Below are 11,016 nucleotides of genomic sequence, written 5' to 3'. Positions count from 1 at the left end.
ACCAGCGGATGGGCAACCACCAATGGAGGGATAGAGAAAGAAAAGCTAGAGTGAGACTTGAGAGTCTCACTTCTCTCTAGAAATCTCTCGTGGGATCCAGAGAGTAAAAAGTTTAAATTAAAATTTGCTAGCTATTGATCTTTATTGCTCAAGTAAGGCTCTTGATAAGTAGAGAGTACTTATTTCTCAAAAGTACATAAAAAGATAAGTATAAAGTAATTACTTTTAAGTGTAATCTCATCAACTGTAGAGAGATATATTGGACAATAAACAACCTGTTTGTCAGACATTGAGTAAAAGCATGTCAAATCCAACTATTTTCTTTTGCTATATATTAAATATAAATGACAAATGATAATTAGCATGTCAAATATATCTGATAATCAGACACACTTGTTAAGAAATTAAGCCAATTAATTTATATAAATCATTTGGGTCTGAGGTAAGTTGCTATAGCAAACAAAAGATACACAGTGCTATAAGAGTTCTCCATTAATCAACGAAAGTGACTGAATTATAACAGTCATCCCATATCATTTGCTATAGGGGGTTATTCTAGTAGTGGCCACATATTTGATCTTGATGGCAAGTTTTTTTTTTTTTTTTTTTGTAACATTGATCATAAACTTTAATTTGTACGAGTCAAAGAAAAATATGATCAATGAAATTACCTAATGAAGAGTATGAGGACCCACCTTCCGTCAAAGCTTTCTTGGCTTTTCACTCATCTCCTTCACCCTCTTCCTTACATTACTATCCTGCTCCATCACCTCCCTGATCCCTCTCTCTATCTCCTCCTGCAATCACAACCTTGATTCTCACCATAAAAGTCCCTCCTATACCCCATATGCACTTCCACTGCCAATCCCAAGTCCCTGATCAACATCTCAAACGCATTTAACTGTTGCTCCGCATACACTGGCCATGTGGCAATCGGCACACCATACCATAGACTCTCAAGCACTGAATTCCACCCGCAATGGGACACGAATCCCCCAATTGTTAGGTGGGCCAAAATGCAAGCTAAAAAGAGGTATCTATAACTTAAAAATGTACAGATGCAGTACTGAGTGTTCGGTAGTACATTTTCTGTCTCTACTCGCGTGTACACAGATAGATTGGACTGAAACTTAATTTTTTAATTGATTGAATTTGTAGTTAAAATCTTTTAAAAACAAAATTTATTAATAATTTATTATAAAAATATCGGCTAAACGGTTTACTACAAAAGACTTTCTTTGTTTTTTGCTTTTGTAGGATGTTTACCAGCTAGGAAGAACAAATTGATTTTTGGTACGTGGGCACTCAATGGTACTCTCAAAAGTGGGGTTGTTATTAACTTATTGTCTTGTTTTTAAGTGAAAAGGATAATGAAAAGGTCATTGGTGACCTTTCAAATTTTGTAAAGGTAATATATTTGGTAATCTGTTTATTTATTTGAATTTTGATCATTGATCACTTTTCAAATTTTCAAAACGAATTTGAATAGAATAAGATTTTCCAATATAACGTAGTACACCTATGTACAGCCATTGACTTAACTAGCAATAATATATTATAAGGAAGCTCACTCACAGGAAAATAACTTACCTATCTATCCCCTAATGGTATCACAAAAGAGAGAGGAAGAGAGAAAGAGAGAGAGAGAAAGAGAGAGGAGAGAGATAGAGAGAGAGGGGACAATAGGGATAGCAGCGGCATCACCTGCGTTGCAGGTAAGTTCTTCTAGATCCACTCAAAGACAAAGCAAAGGACTTCAGCATCTTGCACCTTGGTCCTAAATCCAAATAAGGTGGCCCCAATGGGCCTAATCGGACCGACTTATTAATTTTGACATGTACTCTTTCCCTTTAATTTCTCTATGGAAGTATAGAGATAACGTGTTGTCATTAATTCATTCATGTGCTTTAGGGATAAGGATCCTCTGCCAGGGTCTCTCTATCAGGATTGTACCAGACTTTTGATCTTGGCCATTGAAAGGATCCAATGATCATCACAACACCATATTTTCAAGGCCCACTTACCATAATTTTAAAGCCCACCTTTATTTATCTTTTCACATCAAACGTACAATACAAAATACAAAATACAGTACAACCGTGTTTCATATGTTTGGCTTCCCTGGTCGATCACCATTTTCCCCTTCCATCGCTTCTCTGTCTCACTCTCTAATCTCAACTTCTGTCCCCTTCATCTCGTCTCCCAGATCTAAGAATTTGAAAGTTTTGGGTATACTCTCAAGCTCTCATCTCCTCTCTGTTCACCGTCCATAGAGGCATGATTTTAAAACCCAACTGCCATTTTTTTTTTGTTATTTAGTTAATGGGTTGCCTAATGTTTATATGATTTTGATTGTTGAGAGTAATTCTGTAACCTGAATCCAATTTTTCTTGTAGTAGGTTTTGTTGAATCATTTTTTTTTCTCATATTTATTTGATTATTTATCCTCGATCTTTCCTCTCCCAAAATTTATTTTTGGAATTCCGATGCATAGAAGCAATGTGTTAAACAATAGAAGCAAGCATCTGATTAATCTATTTCGATATTTATTTTTTTTCGTTAATTTTAGGTAGTTAATGCATTAGTATCCACCGAGTGCAATTGCAGATTTTATTCTTAAGTACTCTTTCACTGTCTTATGTAGAATTTGGGATGTGAGATATTTTTACTTAATTGTGACTATTGTGAAATTACATGTTTTTGTCTATTATGACTTATATATTGAGCTTTTTGAGAAATTTGTATCCTTTGCAATTGGCCTCATGTTCTAATATTGTTTATGCAGTTTATGAATGGATTTCCTTTCAAGAAGATGTGAAACTACTACCATGGAATTATGCTGTTCAGAGATGGCTATTTCAATAGCATATGAAGAGTGCTAAATTTTTTAAGACCCTGTGGATGGCTATTGTTTTAGTTGTTTATACGTGGATGAAACTCAAGTATGAGATTTTTTGTACTTGTAACATGTAAAAGAAATGATGAATTACAGTATATATGTATTTTCCAAAATTTGTGTTCTGTTAGTTCTCTTCAAAGTGAACCTTAAATTTAAATCCACTACTCTTCAAAAAAGGGTTGTCCATACCAAATACACTTTCCAATTCTTGTACATCAACATATGTAGATGGAATTCAAGTTTGAGACTTTTTGTATAAAAAGAGAGACTAGATTGAAAAACATCAACAAAGTTAAACAAATTCAAGAAAGTTCAGTGAGATGCCAAGCTACTAAACTGAAATTGGTCATATTATCACAAGTTTAAGAATTCCAGGTAGAACACAAAATGTGAAGCCAACTGAAACAGATTTCCAATAACCAATTCTACAAGGTGATATGCTTTGATACAAGGTGTTGCTCTGAATGGGTATTAAGGTTGCTACTCTGAAGGATGCACAAATGAAACAACCAGTTCTATACAAAATCACATTCCAACCATGGCCCTCCAAGATATAATCTACTGCTCAAGCCAAACAGTATTAAAGACAACAACCCTGCATCATAATAAATAATAATAATCAGTTTTTTTTTTTAAGAAAAAATCCTTTAATACATAATTAGGATACTCTAAAATTAAAATTAATGCAGCTGAAACAGGTAAAAATTTTGCTTAATTGACACTCAAAGTTCAACTCGACTTACAGTGGAGTAGACAAGCAAAAGAATTTAATAAGAACTTGAAGACATTGGTCCTTCATCAGTTGCATTCAAATCTAAATCCTACAAAATATTTGTTGGAAAAGTTATGAAATTGTAGGCAAAAAAATATATCTCACACTTAACCAAATAATATAAAGTATTTGAAATACATCTTAACACATACTTGACTAGAAGGAATGTCATTCGAAGCTTGCAAATTGTGATATGCAAAGGCATATGCAGTGGGGTTAGTTTGAAGTAATGCTTGAAAGGTAGTACATTGAGGTTCTTCATTTGCCATCCATGGTATTGAATTATGCATGTCATACTCCTGTGACTATGGAAAATAACATAAAGAACCATTATCGACATCATAAAGATACAAATATACATAATAAATTCATAAGCACTCACCAAATTTGTAGGGTAAAATGGTGGATGACATTGGCTAGAAGGTAATGAAGGAGTAGGAACATAATTTTCTGCTGTAGATTTATGTTTACAACTAAGTGATTCCTGTATAATATAATGAACATAATTATATACAATTGCAAGCATTTCTTATAACAATCATGTCTATATAACTGTCATGACTAGTGTATATATAATAGTCATGACTAGTGTGTGTGTGTGTGTATATATATATATGTAGACTGTATTTTCTTTTTAAAGCACAACTTTACCTTTGACAAAAGAGAGATTGATGTTCGTTTCTTTTTAGCTAAAGCTTTCTCTAATGCACTTTTGATTCGTCTTCTTCCTCGACAAGTCTCTCTTTTCTTTACTCCTTTTGCTCGGACAACATTTACATCATCCAAACAATGAACACCATGAGCATTGATAATGGGAGAAGAGCCTTCATTTTTATCTTGCACTTGACCATCAATTTTTAAACTTAGCACGTCTTTAATCATCTTGCTCAAATTGTGTGCATAACTAAGGGCCATACTATATGCATCTTCATTTTCGGCAGCCCTAGATGATATCCTTGTAAATGTGTGACACAAAGATCTATATCGAGAAGTTTGTTGCAACTTAGCATCCGCTTGAATGTCCCTCCCATGCATATCTTGTACACTTTCAGCTCTTGCCTTTCGTGTCCATCTTTTAAGAATATACTGACTAGGAATCTCTAGAATGCCCATGACCTCTCGAAGGATTTTTATGGCGTGACTGCACAAAATACCTTTCATCTCAAATGATCTACAACTACAAGAGATGTTTGAATCTCTTTTCCTCTTTACTTGTGGTTCTCTAAAGCCACCATAAGGTGAAAAAACTGTATACACAATATCTTCACCATGATTATCAATGTTTTTTATTTGTAAATCAAGAGACTCTCCATACTGCTTTTGAAATTCCTCAAATATTGATTTGGTATAAGTATCACCTGCTTGTTTAACCATCATAGCAGGAACTCTCACTTGTGGATTTTTATAACACAACTCATACTCAGCTTGGTACTCTTTATACCTTTTATCATTAAGAACCCTGTCAAAATGCATGAAAAATTGCAACAAATTATGGTCTGAGTTCAAGTACTCTTTTATGCTAGCATTAAAGCACTCACTAAGTTGGGTGGTTTTTGCTCCTCCTGACCATGCCCACTTCACATATGTCATAGCCCATTTTTTCCTCACCTCATATATGCTTTTCAACCATGGGTTATCAAACACTTTGTACTCCTCAAGAATTGCATCCCAAGTAGCTTGAAATTCATCCTCCTCTTCATATTCATTCATAAGCTTTATAAGGATGTTTCTCACCCCATTGGAACCCTTGAATTTTAAATGCTTGATGGCATTTTGCATTATATGCCATGTGCAAAGCCTATGGTATGTGTCTGGCATCACAATTGGAATAGCTTTTGCCATTGCAGGATCTTGATCTGTGAAAATGGTTTTTGGAGCCTTCTTGGACATTGCCTCCAAAAATGTTTCAAATAGCCAAATAAAAGAATCAGCAGTTTCATCATACATCAATGCTGCCCCAAAAACTACAATCTCTCGATGGTGATTCAGTCCAACAAACACACCAAATGGGCGGCCTGCTCGGTTAGTTTTATAGGTTGTATCAAATGAAACAACATCACCGAAATGGCCATAGTCAATTATCATTCTAGCATCTGCCCAGAAAATATTAGTTATTAACTCCTCACTGTCCAATTGTACAGCATAAAAAAATGATGGATTTTCAAGTGTCTGATTTTGAAAATATTTCAACAAGCTGCCTGCTTCACCATATGCCAATTTGCTCTGCCTCTTTGATCGAAGATAGTTCTTTTGATCTATTTTTGTATACCCTAGAGACTCTCTTCCTCCAGCTTGCCTGCCCATTAACTCATATGTAGAACGAAGCGAGATCCCAGATTCTTCTGCTAAATCTACTTGAATAGCTTGTGAGCCATGTAATTTTCGTTGAGATGGTAGCATGTGTGCACACTCTGGTTTTACAAGAGGATGGTTGTGTTGCTCAACAAAATGATGTACAAAATACTTACCATTTGATCTATTGAACTTGATAACCATTTGAGCACCGCACCCTGTCCTTGTCTCTGCTCTTGGGTTTTTAACCATGTGATCCCGCTTATCTTTAGATCGAAAACCCTCCTTCCAACAAAAATAAACTCTTGAAGTGACTTCACCTGTTGTTTTATTCTTGTTTTGGTTGTCTTTCCTTATGAAAAACCCTATTTTCCTCCCATAGTCATTATAAAAATTATAGGCTGTTTCTTGAGAATCGAACTCCATTCCACATCTTGGTTTCCAATCTAAATCACATAAATCATCATCTCCATCAATGTTGTCAGTGGTCATTGAATTACTCATTTCAATTGGGATATCAAATAGTAGTATCTGCATTATAGAAAAACATGTATTGTGGATAGAACAACATATAAAAGAAAAGCCAGCAAGTATGAGAGCATAACAACTAAACATTACAAATAAAAGAACTCCAAGAAGCAAGTCACGACCTTGAAACATGAAAACTTCTTCTTCTTTTTTTGGTCGAAACAATAAAAATGCATTCCTAAGATCTTTTATGACTTGTTGTATTGTAATAATTACAAACATGTATATATCCTTCAATTTGCTTTCTTGCCTATATTCTTTTACTAGGAATTCTAAGAAACTATACATAAAAAAAGTAACCCTTCTAAGAAAAAACCAAAAAACCAAAATTAAAATCAAAATCGAATTCATAGTCTCATCATAACTATCTCACTTAGATTTGTATTCTATTTCTTAGATATCAAAGAGGATAAATCATATTGAGAGACACATATAAGTTACAATAAAGAAAAAAAAAAAGATATTCCTCGCATCCAAACACATATTCTAATAGAAAGAATTCATTGATTTATGATTGCAACCCATGTAGAAGAAATAGAACAGAGACATACCTCAAAAAGATCCAATAAAAAAATAAATAAATTTAGACTTGAAGAGAAAAAGGAATTATGCACTAGTTGAAGACTTAGTAGAGAAGCACTTGAAGCTTTGATGTCATTGGTTCGTACAGAGGAAAAAGTGAGAAGCCAAACGCGGGAAGCCAAAACACCAATAAAATTTTTGTATTTCATATGTATTGATGTGAAAAGATAAATAAAGATGGGCCTGAAAAATTATGGTAAGTGGGCCTTGAAAATATGGTGTTGTGATGACCATTGGATCCTTTCAATGGCCAAGATCAAAAGCCTGGTACAAACCTGGTAGAGAGACCCTGGCAGAGGATCCTTATCCGTGCTTTAGAGTGCACTCATAATATTGCATGCATGAGATGAGGAAATCAAAGTTTCTGTTTGTGACTTCACCTTTTCAAACTTTGTATTACTAGCTTCAAAGCCTCACAAAAATATTGGTGAAGACAAAATTACAGGAGAATGGTTGTTGTCATATAGCTTATGTATATGAACTGAGAATAGGGCAGGCTCGTGTAACGGTAGTGAGAGAAAGAGAGCAGAAGGAGAGGAGAGAGAGAGAGAAAAGGAGAGAGAGAGAGAGAGAGAGAGAGAGAGAGAGAGAGAGAGAGAGAGATACCACGTTTGAGGTAAGTATTCTCATATGAACTTGTTATTAATTATTTGCATGTACTAGGAATAAGAAACTAGTTTACAGCCAGCCACAAATATGACATGTTGAGCTTTAATGAATAATGAGTCTAATAGTCAAGTGTAAATGAGATCAATAAAACATCCCAATGAAGAGAATGAAGAGCCACCATCCATCAAGGCTTTCTTGCTCTTTTCACTCATTTCCTTCACCCTCTTCCTCACATCACTATCCTGCTCCATCACCTCCCTGATCCCTCTCTCTATGTCTTGTGCCCTCACAACCAATTCACCATCCGTGTAATAATTCATATCAATTTCCACGCCTATTTCAAATTCCTTCACTATCTCAAACGCATTTAACTGTTGTTCCGCGTACATTGGCCACGTGGCAACCGGCACATCATACCATAGACTCTCAAGCGTGGAATTCCATCCGCAATGGGATACGAACCCTCCGACCGCTGGGTGGGCCAAGATGTCCACTTGTGGGGCCCATCCTATCACCTTTCCTATCCCGACCGTTCGATCGAGGAACCTTTCTGGCAAGACACTCTTGTGATCTTCATAATCGCTTGGTATATCAACCTTCCCCTTTGGTGGGGGCTGGCGTAGGGACCACAGGAACCGGCGCCCACTGTGCTCCAGCGCGCACGCTATCTCCTTCACCTGGTCCTCACCAAAGCTTCCCATGCTCCCAAAGCACAGGAACACCACCGACAATGGAGGCTGATCATCAAGCCATCTCAAGATATCAGACTTCCCAATGTTCCCATGATTATCATCGCTCTTTAGGTTCAATAAGGGTCCCACTGGGTACACCGGTGGAATTTTAGCATTAGATAGAGAACGAAGGGCATGCGACTCCAGCTCCATGAACGTGTTGACCAAAATACCCTTGGTCTCTCTAAACCTTCTTGCATGGTTGAGGAATTCAGTGGCGCCCTCCTTCTCCAGAAACGCCATAGGCAAGACTTTAGCAGGCAACGGGTTGACAAAACTCGGCAGGACCAACTCAGCATCCGAGTCCCTGTACTCAGTGCAGTCCTTGTTCTGCTCATCGTGAAGGGTTTGGAGGTCGAACATGAGCCCAAGAAAGCCTGCGTTGGATGTGAAGAACAAGTAGGTAGGAACCCCAAACTCATTGGCAACATCAATCATACTGGTACAGAAAAAGTCGATGACAAACCCAGCAAGCCTCGGCTTGGACTTGGACTCGGTGAGCTTGGCCACAGCATCTTTAACGTGGGGCCTGAGAGATTCAACAAACAACTTGAAGAAAATGTTGGGGTTAATGCCTTGTGTGTCTATGTTGACCTCTGGAAGGTTGATGAAGTTGATGCGTTTTGAGATTGAAGAGTCGTCTTTGTGGGATTCAGTACTCTTTGAATCAAAGGGTAGCTTCATGATGAGCACCGTGATGTGAAGCTGGTCATCTCGAGCAACGAGGAGCTTTGCAATCTCAACCGTTGATACCAGGTGGCCAGCACCTGGGTATGGAATGAAAACTAGCTCTGCTGTCTTCTTCATTTTGGGGATGGAGATGGAGATGGAAGTCATACACTGTCTTAGAGATGTATGGTGGTAGCTCAAGCCTTATCACTTGGCTGAGGATATATATCTAAGAGCAATGCTTGGTTCCTCAGCTATAATTAGGGACCTACTTGTTCTAAGAATTTGGTGTGGACTAACCATAAAGAAACACCTGCATGTCAACCAACTGTAAGACTTCAGTGGACATTCCTTGTCCTTGTAGGAATCAGTATGTGATCAATGCTGCTTAGTCCATAAGCAATTGGACAATTAGGAAAACTCAACTACTCATTCACCTATTTGGTTTACTAATGTGGGTGAAATTAGGAGACTTAGATATCTTAAGTAATAACACAATATGCAAGTCAAGTCTACAGAAAAATCAGATGTAGAGTCCATTAAGGATATGAATTCGGCACACCTTGATGGGGGGGGGGGGGCTAGGATTCTATTTGACTCTATAAAAGCAATGGTCCCTGGTCACTGGTCACACAGAGCATCGATACCTATTACTTCTGCCCCATTGAGAGAGAGGTTGTTTTACTGCTGTGACTGGAAGGCTGCTGCTCTTAGAATTCCACAAAAGATCATGGCTTCACCTGGTAAGTGATATGCATATTGTATTCGTGTATTTGGTTATGTTGCAGTCCTCAATGATTATCTATATTACTTGTGTTTTGTGTATACTATGGATGTAAAGGTTTTACATGTGGTATCAGAGCCAACCTACACAATCTAAAGACCAAGATTCATAGTACATCATTGTTTTGCATTCTACCATATCACATAGACACATAAGCAATTAATATTCGATTACATAGTTCTTTTTCCTTTTTGGTTGATACTCTGATTTTTTTTCTCCTGTATAAAAATAATTTTGATTGATTTTGACATGTTACATACTTCACCTGTCTTTATATCTGACATGTTGAATTACACATTAATTCTGACATAACATGTTTCCATGCTAGTCATGTATATATATATTTTCTGATTCCGCGACTGTACATATATATATTTCTAATTTATCATTGATCTGTGTCTTGATCATCTGTTCTCATGCTGTTAGAAATCATAAATCCTTCGGCAAAATGACTACTATACTCAAGACATTTTTAGATAAAGATCACTTAATCATAATCCTATAAAATTACTCAAGGTTATGATTATTATGTTATGATCTGGATATAAGGTCGGTTTTTTCTTTTGGTTGCTCTTGCTGCCAGACAAACTGCAGATAAGAACATTCAAAACAAGTGCTTTTATATCAAAATCATAACATCATACAGAACATAAAGTCCCTGCTGCATGAACAACAAAATTCGATTCATGCATCAAAAAATGTATGCAATATGGGGTATAAGAAAAATACTCACTTATAATCAAATTTTAGTATTGTTTTGATTTATTCAGTTTCAATATGCAGCTTCTATGAGTTTTACTAGCACTGAACCCCTTAATGGTCACAATTTCAAGAAGTGGAAGCAAGACATCGAAATTGTGCTGGGACTCAATGATTTGGACCTGGCACTTAGGGAGAACAAACCAGCTGCACTGACACCAGAAAGCACTCAAGAAGAAAAGGTTTAAGTTTGAAAAATGGGAAAAGGCAAATAAATCATGAAGAGGGCTATGGCTGACATTGTCAAGGGTGGAATTGAGAACAATGAAAATGCAAAGGCTTATCTTGAAGCCATTAGTGAGAAGTATAAAAAATTTGAAAAGGCTGAAACAAGCAACTTAATGGTTGCACTGACTGGTAAGAAATTCGATGGAGCAGGAAGTGTAAGAGA

General features: G+C 36.6%; 2 protein-coding genes across 2 annotated transcripts; both read right to left on the bottom strand.

Moving 5' to 3' along the window:
* Positions 1-642: 642 nt before the first annotated feature.
* On the bottom strand, positions 643-9,220 carry LOC147287859 (putative UDP-glucose flavonoid 3-O-glucosyltransferase 3). The gene is made up of 2 exons (XM_086239035.1): positions 7,882-9,220; positions 643-716 (listed from the first exon to the last, which is right to left on the bottom strand). Exons 1-2 carry the CDS (start codon positions 9,218-9,220, stop codon positions 643-645), a joined length of 1,413 nt encoding a protein of 470 aa, XP_086095161.1.
* Positions 788-6,500, bottom strand: LOC147287860 (protein FAR1-RELATED SEQUENCE 5-like). Its single transcript, XM_086239237.1, has 5 exons — positions 4,323-6,500; positions 4,054-4,155; positions 3,824-3,970; positions 3,678-3,720; positions 788-1,023 (listed from the first exon to the last, which is right to left on the bottom strand). Exons 1-5 carry the CDS (start codon positions 6,498-6,500, stop codon positions 788-790), a joined length of 2,706 nt encoding a protein of 901 aa, XP_086095363.1.
* Positions 9,221-11,016: the final 1,796 nt, after the last annotated feature.

The sequence above is a fragment of the Dryas octopetala genome, chromosome 4, assembly GCF_963921425.1.
Source record: "Dryas octopetala chromosome 4, drDryOcto1.1, whole genome shotgun sequence".
NCBI classification, from domain to species: Eukaryota; Viridiplantae; Streptophyta; class Magnoliopsida; order Rosales; family Rosaceae; genus Dryas; species Dryas octopetala.
Note: the sequence above shows the minus strand (reverse complement) of the source record. Positions and strands in the feature narration are given on the sequence as shown.

Coding starts and splice junctions, on each gene's coding strand:
- LOC147287859 (XM_086239035.1), bottom strand. CDS start 9,220: ATGAAGAAGACAGCAGAGCTAGTTTTCATTCCATACCCAGGTGCTGGC. Junction 717..7,881: donor GAAGGAAATGAGTGAAAAGA/GCAAGAAAGCCT, acceptor ATGAGTGAAAAG/CCAAGAAAGCTTTGACGGAA.
- LOC147287860 (XM_086239237.1), bottom strand. CDS start 6,500: ATGCAGATACTACTATTTGATATCCCAATTGAAATGAGTAATTCAATG. Junction 3,971..4,053: donor CATTTTACCCTACAAATTTG/GTGAGTGCTTAT, acceptor CCATAGTCACAG/GAGTATGACATGCATAATTC. Junction 3,721..3,823: donor ATGACATTCCTTCTAGTCAA/GTATGTGTTAAG, acceptor AATATTTTGTAG/GATTTAGATTTGAATGCAAC.